The sequence below is a fragment of the Crocodylus siamensis genome, chromosome 2 (genome assembly GCF_052110815.1).
Source record: "Crocodylus siamensis isolate JL-2025a chromosome 2, ASM5211081v1, whole genome shotgun sequence".
Taxonomy (NCBI): Eukaryota; Metazoa; Chordata; order Crocodylia; family Crocodylidae; genus Crocodylus; species Crocodylus siamensis.
In genome coordinates, this window is record NC_143396.1 from 119,366,776 (window position 1) to 119,385,877 (window position 19,102).

Here is a 19,102-nt window from a genome sequence, read left to right on the forward strand (position 1 = left end):
AAAATACATAAGGGAACTAAATTGTCTTGTCTCCTTTCATAGAAATATCTTCTCATACAAACAGTCTGAGAAACATATCCACACGTCTGACAACCTGCTAATTTGAAGCTTCTGCTTGTTTGTGCCTTGCTTCCAGCAGAAGGAAGGATTTAGCAGCGCAGTTCCCAAGCTCTGACAGATTGCGCACCACCAATTTAAAATGATACAACATTAAGTACCACCAGCACAGTTTTTCAGTTCAACCTGAAGTACCACCAGCAAATTTTTGTCATATAAAGTAATTATACTAAAAATTTTGTTAATGCATACCACTGACAGGTTGTCTGCATACCACTGGTGGTACCACAGGTTGGAAAGACAGCCTCCTTTGCAGTTTAGCCAAATCCTAAACAAATATTGTTGAAATAAAAAACTGACTTCACCACTAGATGTCACCGGAATACTAACAATATCTCACAACTCAGCAACTGTAGCCCTTTTACCATTGAAATAAAATGTTCCCAAAACATAGAGATTCAATTCAAGAAAAGGAAAAGGACTTTGTTTCAGTAATTTGCATCTAGAAACACCAAATAAACCAACATTCTAACATGCTGTCCACAATAAAAGACTCGAGATCCTTGTTATATAAAGTTTAGCAATGTGTTGGATCCTCATTGTTGCTTATAATAAGTAGTTCCCATTTTGGCAATCTGAATGAAGAGGCCAGCGATGGACAGGGCCTGGTGATTTATCTTCCCCAGTGGTTGGGACTGAAGAATAGGTTGGGATGCATAAGTGAATACTGAGTAAAAAAGTTTTCAAACCTCAGGAAAACTTTTGAGATGTTGGGTATTTTTCCCATATAGAATTAAGACAAAATGTCACATCCTGGAAAATTGTTGCAAGCAAGCAAACCAAAGCTAGATTTAGTTTGGCTCACTTGGATCTTGATACTTTTATGTTCTTTTTTTGCTTGTTTTACTGGTATTGGTTTACATTTCCAAATAAAAGTAATTTCAGAGAGTTTCAGAACTTAATTGAAATATTTTCAAAATAAGAAATTCATAGTGTCATAGGAATAGAAGGATACCACTCAGCATCTAATTCCCTGTGATAGCAAGCAATCATGTCATACTAATTACTTTAAGAAACTTATCAAGCTTCATATTAAACTACTTAGTTTTTTGTCCCATTCTTCCAGAACCTCACTCCTTGTTAGAAATGGACTTCTAGCTTCCAGTGTCAAATTATTCATTGATAATTCATGACCCTTTGTTCTTGTGCCACCATTGTCCTTCAGCTTAAAAAGCTATTTTCTTTCCCTTGTCTTTACACCTCTGAGCAATGATATCCCTTCCTGAGTCTCCTTTTTGCTAGGCTGAAGAAGTCAAATTTAGTTCCCCCTCATAAAATGGAATGAAACTGCTGAAATTCTTTCCTACAAGCAGTTTAGAGTAAATTGGCATTTCTTAATGAAAAATATGTTTAACTGAGACCTTCCCAAGTAGCTGTAGGGCACTCCCTTTGGTAAGGCCACATTTGTTTTGTATTTGAGATAAGCTGAAGAATTTAGGGTCCCACACTGGCAAAATAAAGAGGCCTTATCATAAATGAAAATTGTGCTCAAACTTTTTGGAACTTTCAACCCAGCACCTTCCATGAGCACTTAAGTCACACTGTGGTATACTTATAGCCCACATTTTTTCAAAATAAAAACTGCTGTGACACTGGATTCCTATGCTCACTACCACGGAGACATTTATTTCCAAAGTGTTTGCAAAGAAATAGATTTTGGTTTAGTCTGCTCATCAGGCAGTTATAAGTACAGTCAGTGTCAGAGTGTAGCATATACCTACAGCCTAATTAATGGCACTCACTATTGAATTCATCTCACCAGGGCTGGAATTGCACAGGAAAGTAGGAATGAGTGCTAGTAGTACCAGGTGGATCCCCAATACCCATCCATCAGTAGTACATCTAAGTCTCTCTCTAGGGTTTGGAAGAGGTTACAATTCTTCTGGATGAATGTGGGAAGTGTACTTGAGGAGCTATAAGGAATAATTTTGCACAAATACATTATTGACTCATGAGACAGAAAATATTTTTTCCCTTTATAAAGAAATAATAAATATAGTTATGAACAAAAAGTGTATTGTTTTGCATTATGTGGTGCATTGGCATTGATTAAAATCGCACTGATATAACATATAGCATATCTATTAATGGCTCTTTATTTGACAGGGACTGGACGCAGTGTTTTTACAGATCTCTCAGCTTAAAGACGATTTCTTCTTTATTGAGAGCTTCTTGAATCAGACAGATATGAAAAGCTCAAAGTCCTATGTGTCCACATCTAAACTCTCAAAGAAAACTGAAGAGACACCTGCAACTATCCCTCCAAATATCCAGGCTGAGGGTGGGTCAGATATTTTAGTCCAGATTAAGATTTAAATTGATCATTCATATTCACTTGAGGGTTAATTTGAAAAGATAAAGTGAATTTGCAGAAATTGGATTGGATTGAGGTGTACTTGTAAGCACACCCCTTAAATAGAACAATTCACTCTAGTGAAAAAAAGGATGCATCTCAGTGGTGCTGAGAACTGCAGATCCCCATCTGACTTGGAGAATTGGAGTTAGCTCTTGGGATTTGGCACTGAGATTGCACAGTTCATTTTACTTTTGATTCCCTGCCTGGTGCAACTTCTGCCCAAACAACACATGCAAGGTTCCAAGAAGCTAGGAGCAGTGAAAGAGCAGTATAATTATTATATTATATGATAATAATAATAAAAGAAAAGCCCATTGAAATCCATCTAATCAAATATTATAACTTCTGGTCAATGCAAATCCTTACAGATCATACCAGTGTAATTTTGCTATTCTATTCATGGGGGGAAACTTCCTCTCTAGTCTCTGATGGCAATTGCTTTATGGCATGAAACATGGTGTTAAACTATCTGTACCATTATTTTAACTTCCGTAACTACTAATATTATTTGGTGTTTCGCATTTTAAAAGTGTTTTACAGTATTTGAATGAATAACTCCAACCATTATATTTACTGTATGAAAATATGTTTCCTGTTATTGGCTCAAGCTTTACTTCCCTTTATATTAATTAAATCACTCCTTTTTTTTTTATTTTGCAAAAATAAAAATAAATGGCTGATCAGTTTTCACTGCACCCTTTATAAATCTGAATACCTCAATTAAGTCATTGCTATATCTTCCCTTTTCCAGAATAAGTAATCTTCCTTCTGTAGTCTCTTGTATATCAGCCTCAGTAATCATTTTTATCGCCTTCATTTTGGCATTTGGCATCTGCAACTTTTTTTAACCAATCATTAGTATCACATACTTTCTATTTATCAACATACTGGGATTTTTTTTCAATGTCCTATGGAACAACCAAGATGAACTTTGAGTTAATGTAAAGACTTATGACAGTTAGAGATACAGTCCAGGTAGAGGTCTCTGTTGATTGGTTCTTTAGTCCACTGTTGATGCCTGACTTGCAAAAGCTACTTGGTGGCTAATTAAGCATTTTCTGAGTAGGAAAAATATAGAATATTTTATTGAGTTAACAATGACCCAGGAAAAGATTTGTTGAAAAATGCCTAATATCTCTTTTGCAGGAAGCCTTTTAATTTTGTTTCAGTGTAAATGAATGCTCAGAATAAAAAATACCTTGTCTCATTTTAGGATTGTAACTGGTTTTACAGATATCTTACATTGCATCCTATTTCAAATACACTTGAACATACTGAGCAAGCAAGTGACACTGATGCTCACATGTCATTGAATAGGAACTATGTTTAACATTTTAATCAGTATGCCAGTCACATCTAAACTGCCAATCTTTTCACATCAATTTGTATGTCATTATTATTAATTAAAGGCAGTTCCTCAGATGGCTTTTTGTGTGGACTGACTTGGGACAAACTTTAGTCCCAAGTCATTCCACACAGTGTTAATGAGCTTTAACACCTACACAGATAAGACATTGGCCTAGTCCTGCTTACTGTGCAGTAATTTACTGCGCGGTAAATTTAAGACAGCACAAATGCATGTGTATACATGCCCACTGATTTGAATTATCTGAAAATTTGCCCCTCTGTTTAAAAGCTCATTTTGCCCACACAATGGGTGAATCACTATAGAAAACAAAGAGAAGATGTTGCCATTGTACATTGGAAGAAGGCATCATACAACCTAAGAATGTTTATTTAAAATAAATTATGCAATATTTGTCTTTCTGTCTTTGGTAGTATAAGTAATGTAATCGTCACATGGTTTCTCATGTAATGAAAGGATCTACTATAATGTTCCCTATAGCACTACTGAAGGATCCAACAGCTCAAGTCCTTCTAGACCATAAGACAGAAACAATGGGGACAGAGACAATGGAGAAGTCCAAAATAAATATCCCGTTTATAAACAAACTTACAGGTGAGATTGTTGGTGTTGGAACATATTATCTGCAACTGAGCAGAATGAACAAATGCTGTAAGATTTGTATAGGTTCAGTTTTAAACAATATTCACTAGGGATAAAATTCACTCCTGGACAGAGGGACTGCATAAGGCTTTAAAACAGAACATCCTAATACAACATCAGATTTATGTGGATGTAACTTCTACTTTACACTGGTAAAAGTAAGGTCAAAATCAAATTCTAACTTCGTTATTAGTTTTCATCAGACAAAATTATTCCCATGGCTCTAAATCTTTTATTTGTTCTTTTCTGGACATATTATATTTGTGGTGAATCATTTATGAGTGGCCAGATATCAACAGAGAAAGCAATATAAGTTCTGACCCTTGATTTTGTTTTCTTCTTTGATTATTGTTGGGAATTTAGCAGTTATTTCCACTAAGCCGTTCACATTGACTCCCCAGTTTATTACTAATACCGATACTACTGCTTCTACTACTGTTTTCTTGACTAGACATAGTTAATCTGGAACCCTTCAGTCATTACTTTGTACTTGAATATCATCTACTCTCTTGGTGTGTAAATTCCTAGTTTATTTTAGTACTTTCTGGGCACATCCACAAGTTCATTAATGCACCTTTGCTACTGCGCATTAAGTTTAATACCTCTAATATGAGGTACAATCACAGCGTCACGTGCAGACACGCCCTCTGTTGTGTTTCATAATCACCTCTGGTCTTAAATTTGCTAAATAATGTTGTGTCACTTGTATATTTGACCTGTTTGATACCTTTCGCTAGGAAATTAATATAGTAAATAATCATCCTACTAAACTGGTTAATGCAAAACTGCATGTGGAGAGGGACACAGGACAATTTCTGACTCCTGAAGGACTGGTTGTTTTATGTCCATAAGCCAAATCATATACTCTGGTCTAAATATCGTACAGCAAAAAAAACTGCTTCAGGAAAGGGAGAAGCTGCCTCTACAGATGCTTTGGGAAACCGCATTATCTTGTAACCTTTAGAAGTGACTTTCTAGTTTGAACATGCTGATTAGAAAATTCTTTTTCTGTCTCAGGGTCAGAGAAATGGATAATAAGTGTACTTGCTGACTAGGAGCTCAGACTTGGCCCCTTTCCAGATACTCAATACACTCTTTGTATAAATAGGGTCTTTGTAAATGTCCAAAAATGAGATTATCTATCTATCTATCTATCTATCAATAGATCTTATTTTTGGACATTTACAAAGATTTACAAAGATCCTATTTATATGGAAAGTAGAAAGGATTATTTTCATCATGTTCACTTAATGGCTATATCAATCAGCATCAACCAGTCTGGAGCTTCAGGCTAGAGCTAGCTGAATAACAGTTTTCCTCATTCCATCTGTGTCCTAACCAGTGACATGCAGCTCAAGAGTGGTATTATGGTTATTTGTTAACTGCTAGACAATCATTCAAATGCAACACAATTTAAGAAATAAGGAATAGTTGCCTGAGGCAGCTCTTTAGCTGTTCCAAGCTGCCCTTGACTTCAGCTGGAACTATGGTCCATTTCTTCTCACCACTGCTATTTGTACAACAGATCTCCCACCTTCACTCCCTTATAAAGTAATAGGTTGGAGTTACATGTTACACTTCGACCATACTAAATCTATGGAATTGTTAAAGTTAGAAGTTAAAGTTAGAATGTGGTGTGAGCAGTCACACATTGAGAGTGAATACCATTTCTTGCCTGCACAGGTCTGACTTGTCACTGTGGCTAGGGACAGACATTCAGAAACATGAGCCGGAATTGATTCAATCTCTGCACATTAGTCCAACCTGGCTAGGCTAAATCACTTTGTAACTGCACAGACATCCCAGAAATGCCTGCAGTGGCTTGGGCTAGAAGCTGGGGGATGCTAAAGCAGTCCTCCTTTCTTCCACAGGAGCTGAGGTAGGGTGTGGGCAGGATGCTCTGATTAGCCCAGAAAGGAATTGATAACAATGTTTATGACCCCCAATTTAGTCTTTATCACCCCCTTAGGAAAACAACAGAGGGACATTACTAGCTACCTGTTGATTCTGCTTGTTGATTCTATCTGTTGATTCAGCACAGACCATAGCCAGCTTGTGGTCTGCAGCTAATACACAGACACCTCCTCAGCAAGGCAGAAAGGAGTGGGGATTCTTGTTTAGCAGGGACTGGTGAGGCAGAGGGAAGGGAGCAGCCTGCAGTCTCTAGCTGCAGCCAGGAAGCAGAGAGGAGGGGCCAGCCCTGCTGCGGAGCAGAGAGCCCTGCCCAGCCCACAAAGAATGCCAGGATGCTGGGGGAGTCTGATTTAATTTAAACCAGCAAGGGGTTTGGGACAGACATTACATAAACTGGTTTGAGCCAAATCAGTTAAATCTGATACTACATTCAACCAGCTTTATCTCAAACTAGTTTCAGCCATATTCCAATTGGTTTATGTGCACTGAACATCTGTTCTGTTACAGTTTAAACCAGTTTCTGATCACTTAAACTGGTTTATGTTTGTCAGGTATTGCAATCCCTTGCAGACCTGTAGGACACCGCCTGCTGTTCAATGAAGATGTTATTGCTTCTAATTGATGAGCTATATGCCCACGTTTCACCTGCCACGACTTGATGTTAACGGAGTTGGTTCATTACCTGCATGTGTAGTCCAATTAGTAGTCTCGCCATTGTCTTGCAGGGTCCTGTGTTCCTGAGGGCTCCGCCATCCCTACACCCTCACCCGTTCCACCAGGGTCTGACCAGCCAGTTGGTCCTGCCACATGTCCTCGGTACCAAGCAAACAACCAACAAAAGACCAAAAAAACCCCCCAAGAAAACAGAGAAGGCTCTCCTGGCCTGGTCACTGTTCCTGCTGTTTGCAGACAATATCTAAATCAAAATTGACTTTTGTGCAGTCAGTCCCCCCTTGGTGGCTCTCTCTCTCTCTCAGCCTCTTGTGGAGGCTGCCACAACTTCTTTTAGCACCTTGAGTCCATCTATAACCCCATCTTATTGGCTTGTGCCACTTTTACATGTATTACCGTACCATGAAAGTCTATGGTGCCCCTCTGTTAGGGTTATTACAGTACCACTCTCCCTGCTGGGCTCTGCCAGCTCTCAGCATGTAAACAAATAGTTCTGCGCCCCCACAGAGTCAGTAGGTTTGGCTCTCAGTCCCCGCTGTGGGTTTTACTCTCTGCAAGAGTCTCCTACCAGCACTCCATGTTGCCTTCAGAGTTCCCTGCAGCGTGTGCTGACTCGCTCCTCCTCCTCCTCCTCCTCCTCCTCCTCCTCCTCTTTCCAGTTCTGCACTCCTCCTGCTTCCCTGTCCTGGGCTCTTCTTTATACTGGCACGGGAGTTCTCTGTCCCTCCCCTCCCGAAACACCTGGGTAAGGGAGATTTCTGCCGGGCTCCTTGGGGCTGGAGACCTGGGGCCGCTGGGCCTTTGTTTAGCCCGTATGCTTTGGAGCCTGGTGGCTCCTTCTTTCTCTCACAATGTGTAATGTCTGTCATAGCCTGTAGGGCTGGTGACCAAGGGAATAGCTAAGAGCCAGGATACCTGTGCAGGGGGGAGGGAGGCTGGGAGCAGTACATCCTGGGATGCTTGGACTACTGCAAATTGCTCATTTTATCTCCATGGAGCAGACTGAAATTATTAATTAACACAAGAAAACCCTCACTTGAAGTGGCATAACTTTTGAGATGTTCAGAGGACATTTAATGTACCATTCACTTAAGAATGAGTGGGGAGGGTTCTAGACAGAAGCTCTTCAGTGAAGCTGAGTAGACAGAGGAGCTTTAGGGATGAATCTGTTTTCTATGTTCTAATAATTCTTTTGCTCAGCATTATAACAAAGTGACTTTCTGTGAATATTTATCATTGTCACATGAAATGTGTTTAATCTTTCTGATGGGCAGGGGAAGAGCAGAAGCAGGACCAATACTTCACTATGTTGATTCATCCATTATTGCCATTTATATAGTTAGGTCACAGTCATGGCAGGATTGTATAGCTCCAGTTTTGGTCACTCCTGGACCTATGTGGAAGAACCAGTACTCAGACCTGCTACTTAGTCTTGGATTGAGGACTTGATCCTATTTTGGCAAAACTCACATTGACTGCAGTGGGAACAGCCCCTTAAATGAAGTATTTTAGGACCATAGGAAATTAGATCATCACTAAGAACATCCAATTCTAATATAATGAAGGCTTAGTCTGCCTGTCCATAATGCTCTTGGAGCACTCTGATTGGTTACTGAAACAACCAATCAGAGTGCTCCAAGAGTGTTCTGGACATGAGATGGCAGCAGCAGAGATAGAGCAGACAGTGTGAGGGGGCAAGTGTCCCCCTCCCACTCTCTGGAGGCAGTGGTGGCATGGGCTGCTGGCCAAGGGGGATAGAAGAGATGGTGTGGCAATCTTCTCTTCCCCTATCCCCTGCTCCTGGGTGGCAGTGGCAGAGCTCCATCGCTGCCCATCCCCTCCCCCTGTCATTCCTGATAGGCAATTGGCTAGTAAAAATAATATTATTTTGAGCTTTGCCATGCTTCCTTTGATTGTTCCATTGATGTTCATGAGGCCTCATCTTCTGTCCTTTGCTCTCGATATTGTCTGCTGGGTGCTCTGGGAAGATTAAACAACTAATTGATTTACTTACTTTAGCTCATTTTAAAGTTGCAGGAGAATTCCAACTTTTTTCCCCCTTTATCGAATTAAACTACTTGGGCAGGGCCATAAAATGAAAACCTATTTAGCAAGGGAATGAAACAAAAGAGAAAAAAGATAAAACATGAAAGAGGCAAGGGATTCAAATGTGGGTAGGAGTGCATGCTTCACAAGCTGAGTGGTAGCTGAGAAGATACTGTGTTTCCTGGAAGCCCCAAGAGGACTGAGAAGATACTGTGTTTCCTGGAAGCCCCAAGAGGAATTCTGTTCAAGTCAGTGTGACCCCTTCTATATGGGCTGAGTCATAGAACCATAGAAAAATATGGCTGGAAGGGACCTCAGGAGATCATTTAGTCCAACCTCCTGCTTAAGGCAGGATCAGCCCTGTCTAAACCATCTCAATCAAGGGTTTATCTAATCTGGTCTTAAAATTGTCCAAGGATGGAGATTCTATAACGTCTCTAGGTACCCCGTTTAACCACCATATGCTTAACTACTCTCATAGATGGGAAGTTCATCCTAACCTACGTTTCTCTTGTCTAAAGTAAAGACCATCACTTCTTCTGCTTCTGTCCCCTATGTCACAAAGAAATTTAGAAAGAACATCACCATTCTTTTTATAACTATCTTTTAGGTATTTGTAGACGATTACAAATTCCACTCAGTTTTCTGTTCCCTAAACTCAATATTCCTGTTCTTCCAACTTTGTTTCTTAGACATCAGTTTTGTTGGTCTCTGCTGGATTCTGTAATTTGTCCACGTCTTTCTTGAAGAGTGGCACCCTAAGCTGAAGACAGTGCTCCAAAAGACGCCTCATCAGAGCTGAATGTAGTAGAAGAATCATTTTCCTTCACTTACAAGTGTTACTTTTTTTAATCAACCTGGAACATTATCGGATTGTTTTGCAGTAAGGGTAAACTGTTGACTCGTATTCGGTTTACAGTCTGTAAAACCCAACCAGCATAACAATCTGTTACTTTAACGGCATCTTTTTTCAGGTATATATGAAAAGCCTGATTGGCTAGGCATCTTTAGAAACCCCTACAGTTTTAATCTCAAATTAATTATTTTGGTATTTATTCTGAGTCAAAATGTAAAACATTACACGTTCATCAATCTTTTTGATTTGGATAGATCTCCAAGTCTTCTTCTATGGTGCTGACAAAAATGCAAATGGATACCTCACATTCAGTGAGATGGAAAAGGTCCTGGGAGAAGACACACCTCAGAGAGAGGAACTTCAAGAATTTGACAATGATAAAAATAGCATGTACTCATACCTTGAACTAAAAAAAGCCCTTGAACTGACAGGTAAAGACTAAAAAAAATGTACTAAATGTATTTATTTTTAACTATTTCTTTCCCCTGCCTATCCATAGCTGCTGCTTCTTTCTGGAAAACAAAGTTAGGGCTTGGCTGTGCTTGGAAATGTACTAACATAGCTATTGTGGAATGGGGGAGACGGGGGCAATATTTTAATGTCCTCAGACAGAGTGTGGCAGTGGTATATTTCATAGTGCTGGCAGCATAAGTGACTGTCAAGTGACTCTGAGCTGCATTTTGAACTGGACTGTATAAATAATGAGAAAGATCTAATATGAGAACAAAAGGCCATGAACTGAATTTGAGTAGACTACTGAACATGTAAGCAAATCATCAAAGACAAGGCTGAAAATTAAGTAGTGGACATCAGTTCAAGAGGGAAGTGAGTAGATCTTAGAAACTGAAATGAAGACAGGTTCATGAATGTGTTGTTTGAGTTTTTCATGGCCGTAATAAAACAAGCATCGTAGAAAATATTAGATTAGCGTTAGATTGCCTGGAAAAAAACCCAACTCTTTAGGTACCTGCAAAAACAGGAAGGTAAGAACAGAGTAGATATCCAAAAATAATTATACTCATAAGGAGGAAAGATAATTGCATACTTACTCTTTGTTTTTGATTCCCCTCCCCATCTTAAAAGCTGACCCCTGTCAGGATTTAATTGTTTTATTAACTGAAACATAAGAGAATTGACATTAAATAAAATCAATATCATGCTCCAAGTAGCCTCATTATGCCTGACAGATGCATATGTAGCTTGCCAATTTTTGTTCTTATTTCTTACAACATACCAACATGTTTTAGTCATGCAAATCTCTCTTTGTTGTTGCCTATGGCACAGTTCATACATCTATTTATTATTATCCTCCAAGCCAAATTTCTCAAATTCACATTGAACAGGACTTGTAAATAGGAATTACTTCATAATGAGGCACCCAAAACACATTATTATAAGAAATTTAATCTTCTCCAAATGTTAGTAGTTTCTTTGTAATACCTAATTGTTCTACATAATCACCTTAGTCACAAGGCAAATGTCTGTGAAGATTAAAACCATTCTCAGCAGCTACATTTAGCCCTGATCACTTTAAGAGAAGTTATCATTTAAGCTTCTTTTTTCTAAAGGTACTAAGATGTGGCTCCATCTAACAGTGAATCTCTTTTCATTACAGAATAACTGAGAAAACTAAATGCAAGGTGGAGAGATGCAAGCAATGTTCTGGATTATTTTTAAAGTTTTATATAGGAAAGAAAATCACATGCAGTTCTATTTCTTCATGTTTTTTCAAACGGGATATATTAATGGTGTAAAGATAAAAGGATCATCCTTAAATATTTACTCCCTATTTACCACAGTAGTCAGTTACTATAGAATGGCCAGTGGAGAGAAACTGCAATTGTTTAACTGTCTTTATAATTATTAACATTTTAATCAAACATTAATATGAATAAATGAATTTTGTTTTGTTGTACATAAGAGAAATTGGAAGGAAAAAAATATTAGTGGTTAAATATGATTTAGAAACCTTTGACTTACTATTAAAACTGTTTTGCAATGTGGGGTTGTTTTTTCTTTGATTCCACTTTCTCATCATACTATATAATTACTGTTGCAGTTTTTTCAAAGCTCTGGCATACAGTTAATGCTGATAACTTAGTCTCTGCCCTATACACCATGTAGTAGTACATGACATAACAAAAAGTTAAATCTTCTCATTGGTATCCAAAGGATAGATTTGTAGCAAAAAATGCTCTATAGAATATTTGTATTTCAGATGTCATCTGTGGCTTCACATGCTGGTACATTTCAAATGACAACTTTGACCTCTGTACCCAGGGATGTTTTAGAGGGGATTCTCAGATTTTTGTGAGCTCCTGGTTAAAATTCTGTCATTATCAAATTATAAGGTTGTAGAATCACAAAGAAATAGGGCTAGAAGTCTCCTTAAGGAGTCATTTAGTTCAATTTTCTGCTCAAGGCAATACCTACTCTTAAAATGCTGTTGCACCCCAATTCATGTTGCTCCCAAAAGATCTCTAATGGGAAGTTTAACTTGACCCACTTCAGTGTTTTATAATATGATTCCTACGTAATTATATTTTATATAGGCATGGGATGCAATGCCCTTTCCACATAACACAGCTTACTTTTTAGAACAGTATGAATATAATAGTATTTTAATAGTATTGTGATAGATTTCATAGACATTAGGGCCGGAAGGGACCTCGGGAGATCATCGAGTCCAGCCCCCTGCCCAAAGGGCAGGAAGTCAGCTGGGGTCATAGGATCCCAGCAAGATAAGCATCCAATTTACTCTTGAAGGTGTTCAATGTAGGTGCTTGAACCACCTCCACTGGCAGACTGTTCCAGACCTTGGGGGCTCGGACAGTAAAGAAATTCTTCCTTATGTCCAGCCTGAAACGGTCTTGCAGGAGTTTGTGACCGTTCGACCTTGTCATCTCTTGGGGCGCTCTGGTGAACAGACGTTCCCCCAGATCCTGGTGGTCACCCCTGATAAACTTATAGGTGGCCATCAGATCACCCCTGAGCCTGCGCTTTTCCAGGCTAAAGAGTCCCGTGGCTCTCAGCCTGTCATCGTAAGATCTGTTTTCCTGACCTCTGATCATGCGCGTGGCTCTCCTCTGGACTCTCTCAAGCTTCTCCACATCCTTTTTGAATTGTGGAGCCCAAAACTGGACGCAGTACTCCAGCTGCGGCCTCACCAAGGCCGAGTACAAGGGGAGAATGACGTCCCGGGATTTGCTCGAGAAGCATCTATGGATGCCTTTTGGTCGCTTTACTAGCCGCAGCATCGCATTGGAGGCTCACGTTCATCTTGTGGTCAATGATGACCCCCAAGTCTTTTTCTTCCATAGTGCTAACCAACGTAGCACTGCCGAGCCTATAAGGGTGCTGCAGGTTTTTCCTCCCAAGGTGGAGAACCTTGCATTTTTCGGTGTTAAACACCATGAGGTTCTCGTCTGCCCATTTGCTGAGCTTGTCCAGGTCAGGCTGGATCACCCGCCTATCTTCTGGTGTGGATGCTTTGCCCCAAAGTTTGGTGTCATCGGCGAACTTGGCCAGTCCACTCCTAACTCCAATGTCCACATCATTAATGAAGATGTTGAACAGTATGGGTCCCAGGACAGAGCCTTGAGGGACCCCACTGGTCACAGGGCACCACGATGAGTGACTGCCATCAATCACAACCCTCTGGGTCCGACCACGGAGCCAATTTCCCAGCCAGCGGATTGTGGTGGAGCCAAGGCCACAACTGGGCAGTTTGGCCAAGAGGTGATCATGGGATACCAGATCAAAAGATTTTTTGAAGTCAAGATATATGACATCAATCTCTTCTCCCTTGTCCAGGTGATAGGTCACCTGGTCATAGAAGGAAATGAGATTGGTCAAACAAGACCTACCCGCAACAAACCCGTGCTGGCTGTCCCTTAGAATCTTAGCCTGGGCCAGTCCATCAAGGATGGCCTCCTTAATAAACTTTTCTAAGATCTTCCCCAGGATAGAAGTCAGGCTAATGGGCCTGTAGTTAGCTGGATCCACTCTCCTCCCTTTCTTGAAGATCGGCACCACATTGGCCTTCTTCCAGTCTTCGGGCACTACACCAGAGCGCCAGGAGTTTTCAAAGATCCGTGCCAGGGGCTGGGCTATGACGCTCGCCAGCTCCTTGAGTACCCTGGGGTGCAGGTTGTCAGGGCCAGCTGACTTGAAGGTATCCAGCTTCTCAAGGTGTTCCTTCACGAGGTCAGCATTGATGGAGGGTAGGGGATCCCCAACACCCGGATCTCCCTGTCCCATAGCAGGCATGGGCATCCCGTGTGACTGATGAAAGACTGACGTAAAGTACCTATTTAATAGGTTGGCTTTTTCCTGGGCGTCAGTTGTCAGTTGCCCCATCTGGTTTAGCAGGGGTCCAACATTGCCCTTGCTTTTCCTCTGGCTCCCCACATACCTGAAAAAGGACTTTTTGTTGTCCTTGATGCCTGAAGCTAATTGGAGTTCAGTTGCAGCCTTGGCTTTCCTGGTTTGGTCCCTGCAGGACCGGACCAGCGTGGAGTAATCCTCCTTGCAGGTGAATCCCGTCCTCTATCCTTTGTAGGCTTTCCGTTTTAGCCACAGTAGGTCCGCTAGGTCTCTGGAGAGCCAGGGGGGCTGCTGTGCCTTCTTGCTGCCTTTCCTCCGTGTTGGAATAGATTTAGCTTGTGCGCTGAGGATCGCTTCCTTGAGAAGCAACCACTCTTCTTGAACTCCCATCTCCCTGGGGTCATGGTCCCTGAGGGCCTGACCGACTAGCCTCTTGAGCTTGTCAAAGTCGGCTTTTCTGAAGTCAAGGACTTCTGTGTTGCTGACTGACTTGCCAGCTTTACGGCGGATGGTGAAGGTGATCAGCTCGTGGTCGCTGTCACCCAACTTCCCATCAATCACTAGGTCGCCAATTAGGTCATCCCCCATAGCCAGTACCAGGTCAAGCAGTGCTTTGCCTCTCGTTGGCCCATAGGCTTACATTTAGATTCATACAATTCTAAAAAATAAGCCATGTTATATGGAAATGTGTAATATTCCTTAAATGAAACATGGGTTGGGCATCCAACTGCCATCCAAGGCAGAAGACTGGCTATCACGTTAAGTATATTTCCTCCTATATATAACTAGCAGAGTCACTGAAGAACCATAAAATTAGGTGCTCAGAATATCACTGACATTTTTTCCCCAAGGCTCTCTGCAAGCACTTTTTAAAAATTTATTCCTTGGACCCATGCTGTTCCTTGGACCCATGCAAATTACTAGAATGGAGCAAGTCCAAAGGCTGCCCTTCTGACATGTCTCAGTGTCATAACAGAATCGAGTAACATTTTGTTCCTTACGGATTTAGATGTCTGTAAAAAAAAACCAAAACAAATTCAGGACTCATGTATGCCTACACATACACACTGAAATCTTAAGAGTTGGACTTGACAGCATAGAAAAGAGCTGGAGGACTACTTATTATCTGCACTACTGAATACTTGTTGCAAATCAGGCCTGATTTACATCCTTAGCAATCTCATAGAAATCAATGGCAGGTCACAGCACAATGTAATCCCTAATATAAAACATTACAAACCAATGGGATTACAGGCATAGAAGTCCTTGCATTCAAACGAAGTTTCAAGATTGTGGCAGAGGTGTCCAATCCTGCAAGTAACTGAACACATCCAAGAACAGTGGTTCTCATTCTCTCCAAGCTTTCGTACAAGACCAGCTTTTCTAATAGATGTACTGTGAAGCTCTTAACTTGTAAATCCCATGACCCCAAGTTGGGGAACCACTGTTCTAGAAAGTTCAGTGCTGTCAACTGCCATAAACCTTATGCTTGAATTGAGAAGGATAGTACATGCCCTATACAGTAGATGGACTTGGTAGGTTCATTGCTCTTCTGAGGCTATTACGAGTGTTATCTCCATTATAGGTTCAGGGAATACTGCTGCAATCAATGTTTTCTAAAACAGGGGGACAAAAAGCTTTCTGGGTCAAGATACTGGGTACATGGAAAATGACACACCCAGCAACTGACAGGAAATCTTGATAGTGATTTATGCCCTGCCCTATCCACAAAAGGCTTGAAGTGGCTTATAATAGCAGATGAACAAACCACCAGATTAAAAAAAAAAAGACATCAGACTCCCCAGTTGGCACCCCTAAAACTTTAAAGCAGCCCACCCCATTCACTCCCTCCCATTTCCTTGCATAATACCCAGGAAAACAAACCCTATGCCACATCCCAACTGTACTTTCCAACACTTCATTCACACAAAACATCTTTACACCCCCTCCTCCACCACCTGCTCACTCATTCCCACTCTCTTGCTTCACACCCAGGGGAGATGAGCATGTCTCCCAAGCCCATACTCCCCCCTCCCCCCATTGAGGGTCTGAAATTTGGATCATGATAAGATACTAAACAGAAAACAACCATTCAAATAAAGAATACTTACCTAGAAAATCTGCATACATGTACTCAGGAACCCTTTTTAATGTAGTCTATTTGCTTTAAACAAATTTAAATGAAGTTTATTTGCTTTAAACATTACTGTTGATAATAGCAATTATAATAGTAATACCTGCCATAATGGCCAATCAAAAGAGAAAAAAAGATAATGGTTCTTGGGTAGCCAGCTCCCAATTAATTAATTAATAAATATAATTTGTATGTCCAAATATCAAAGCCAGGCTAATATACAATTCAGACATATTATGTGCCTGAGGGTTTTTTTCTTACTTCTGTAAAATTTTAAAACAAGTAAAAGTGCAAAGTTGTCTTTTCCCTAAATGTAATACAGATTTAATATCATTTTTTCCCTAAAATCTAAGGGATAGTTTCTAAACAGTCACAGGTTAAGCAGATGATTCAGTCTAGGATCTACTTGACGTAGATACATTCCTGTAAAGCTAAGATTTTCAAAGGCACTGAAAGGCCTAAATAATTACAAATTATTACAAAATATACACATGGAATATTTGACCTGCATTTGTACTTCCAACCAGCTATCGAGTAAAAGGTAGGTTCTTGTTTATATAGATATTTAGAATGTGGCCAAATGTGGGAACATCTGAAATCCCTCTTAAAGCTCATATGAAGCTGGCAATTGACTTGATGAAAACCCAAATGCAAAACTATGGGAATATAGGATTACATCAAATACACAAATATAAGATGATCAGGATAGGTCTGTGCTTAAAAAGGAGATTATTGCTTATGTGGGGAACAACTCTAAAAATTGGAATGACTTTTTTCAAATGCCTCTTCTTGACATCGAAGGTGCCGAGTCTACTCAGCTCAATCCTGAAGTATATGGCAGTTGGGGGCACCTCGGACCACATCCAAATCATCATAGTATCATTGTGCCTAATCCAGAAAGAGCAATCCAGGTCAATCCTGTTCCAAAACCACAAAGCTTTTTAGGCATGTAGATTTTAGCTGAAAAAATACCAAGACACCTAGACTCGATTATCGTGTATGCTCTCATGTTCAGTGGCTTCTAAAATCCATCTAACTGCCCAATTCCTTAAGTGGCCATAGATCATGCCTAGGAAGTACTTGATCCTGAGAGTGTACACATAGTTCATTACAAAATACAGCTAGTACTGTGCACTAGATCTAATAGCCTAGTGGTTAGAGCACTCAGGAAGAGGGTGGCCTGAGTTTGAAGCCCAGCCTAGTGGTTATATCACTCCCCTGAGGAGTCTACGGTGATGAAAAGATTTAATTTTTTGTTTTTTAACAATTGACGGTATAATTAACATGTATAAAGAGTTCTGGCAGAAAGGATTTGAACCTACATTTCACCACCTTCTGAGCATTGTGCTATAATCAGCAAACAGCAGGTTAGGCATTATCCAGTATTCCTTCTGAAGCTGGATCCTTGAACTGCCAAGACAAGGAGATATGTAAAGCCAGGGAGGAGGGAACAAAAGCAGACCTCAGTGAGTTGAATGCTGCTTTGGAGGTAAAGGGGACCCTGGATTCTAATCAGGATTCTTGCACCGCATGGGGCAAAACTGTTCTCCACCCATACCATCCACTGAATATTATTATACATTGGTTCAGCTTCAAGAAGAGGACTGCAGAGGGGACTAGATTATGCTTAACCTGTGGCCTTGTGGTCTTGGGCTAAAACATGGGAGAGCCCTCCTCATCCTCCTCCAGTACTAACATTGTGGTTTTTGTTGGGTATAATTTTGTGATTTCTCCTTGCCTAGGACATGCTCACATAAAACCATACACCTTCCAAGCCACAGCACAGCCTAGTGCACATACTTCCACACACTGTGTTAGTGACAAAACTAGCAGTTATGTAACTCTATAACTGCCATTTATGCATATAAAGGAAAAAATAATTTTGTTTTGTTATTTATACCTGCACAAGAAAAGTAGCAGGCTACCAAATAGAAATTCTCCTCAGTCTAATGGAAAGCGAGTGTAAAATGTATTTAACTACTTCTATGGCTATAAATGACTACTCAATGTTCAAGCGAGTAGAAAATTCAGGCCTTTTGTACTTAAAGCAATCAGCATCCCAGCAATATCTGTATTTTACTAATTCTATAATTTAAGTGTCCTATTGAATGCCAAAGACAAGCTAAAAAGCAACCTTTCTAAAAGCAGTTTGGTATAAAAATGCATAAAGTATGTATATTTCCACAATATACTAGATTAGAATAGGCTCATAAATGACAGCTTTGCTATTTAAAAATCACATATTTGATCTAATATTCTGTATGTTAGTAGTCTCTAGAGATGCCCAGATATAACCACTTATAGATAGGGGTGCACAGATATAGATTTTTGAGGTGATACCAATAGCAGATTTTTAAGAAGGCGTTATCAGCCAATACCATATCTGATTTCCAATACAATATCTGATTTCCCATATGCAGCTGGGCAGCTTGAAGAGCTGCATGCAGCTTGTAAGTCTGTTGTAGTGGAAGGGAAGGGGGAAGGCGTGGGGAAGATCAAGGTCCCTGTGGTAAGGGAGGGACTGGGCTAAGGCAGGTGCTGCCTAGCTGGGGAAAGGCAGGGCATGGGAAGGAGCTGCAGCTTATGTGGTGGGGCGCAGGGATGGCTTCTGCTACTGCATGCACCCCAAGAAGGCATGGCGGAGAGGGGGCGTGTGCCACCTCGACCTCCGTG

At 40.4% G+C, this 19,102-nt stretch overlaps 1 protein-coding gene across 1 annotated transcript in view; it reads left to right on the plus strand.

Moving 5' to 3' along the window:
- The window catches only part of LOC149870673 (uncharacterized), a 57,927-nt gene extending 46,048 nt beyond the window's left edge, over positions 1–11,879 (plus strand). Inside the window, exons 8-11 of the mRNA XM_090034739.1 lie at positions 2,224–2,398; positions 4,320–4,433; positions 10,224–10,400; positions 11,585–11,879. Coding sequence (XP_089890865.1) covers positions 2,224–2,398; positions 4,320–4,433; positions 10,224–10,400; positions 11,585–11,589 — 471 coding nt within the window. The 3' untranslated portion in view covers positions 11,590–11,879. The remainder of the gene's footprint in view (positions 1–2,223; positions 2,399–4,319; positions 4,434–10,223; positions 10,401–11,584) is intronic.
- Positions 11,880–19,102: the final 7,223 nt, after the last annotated feature.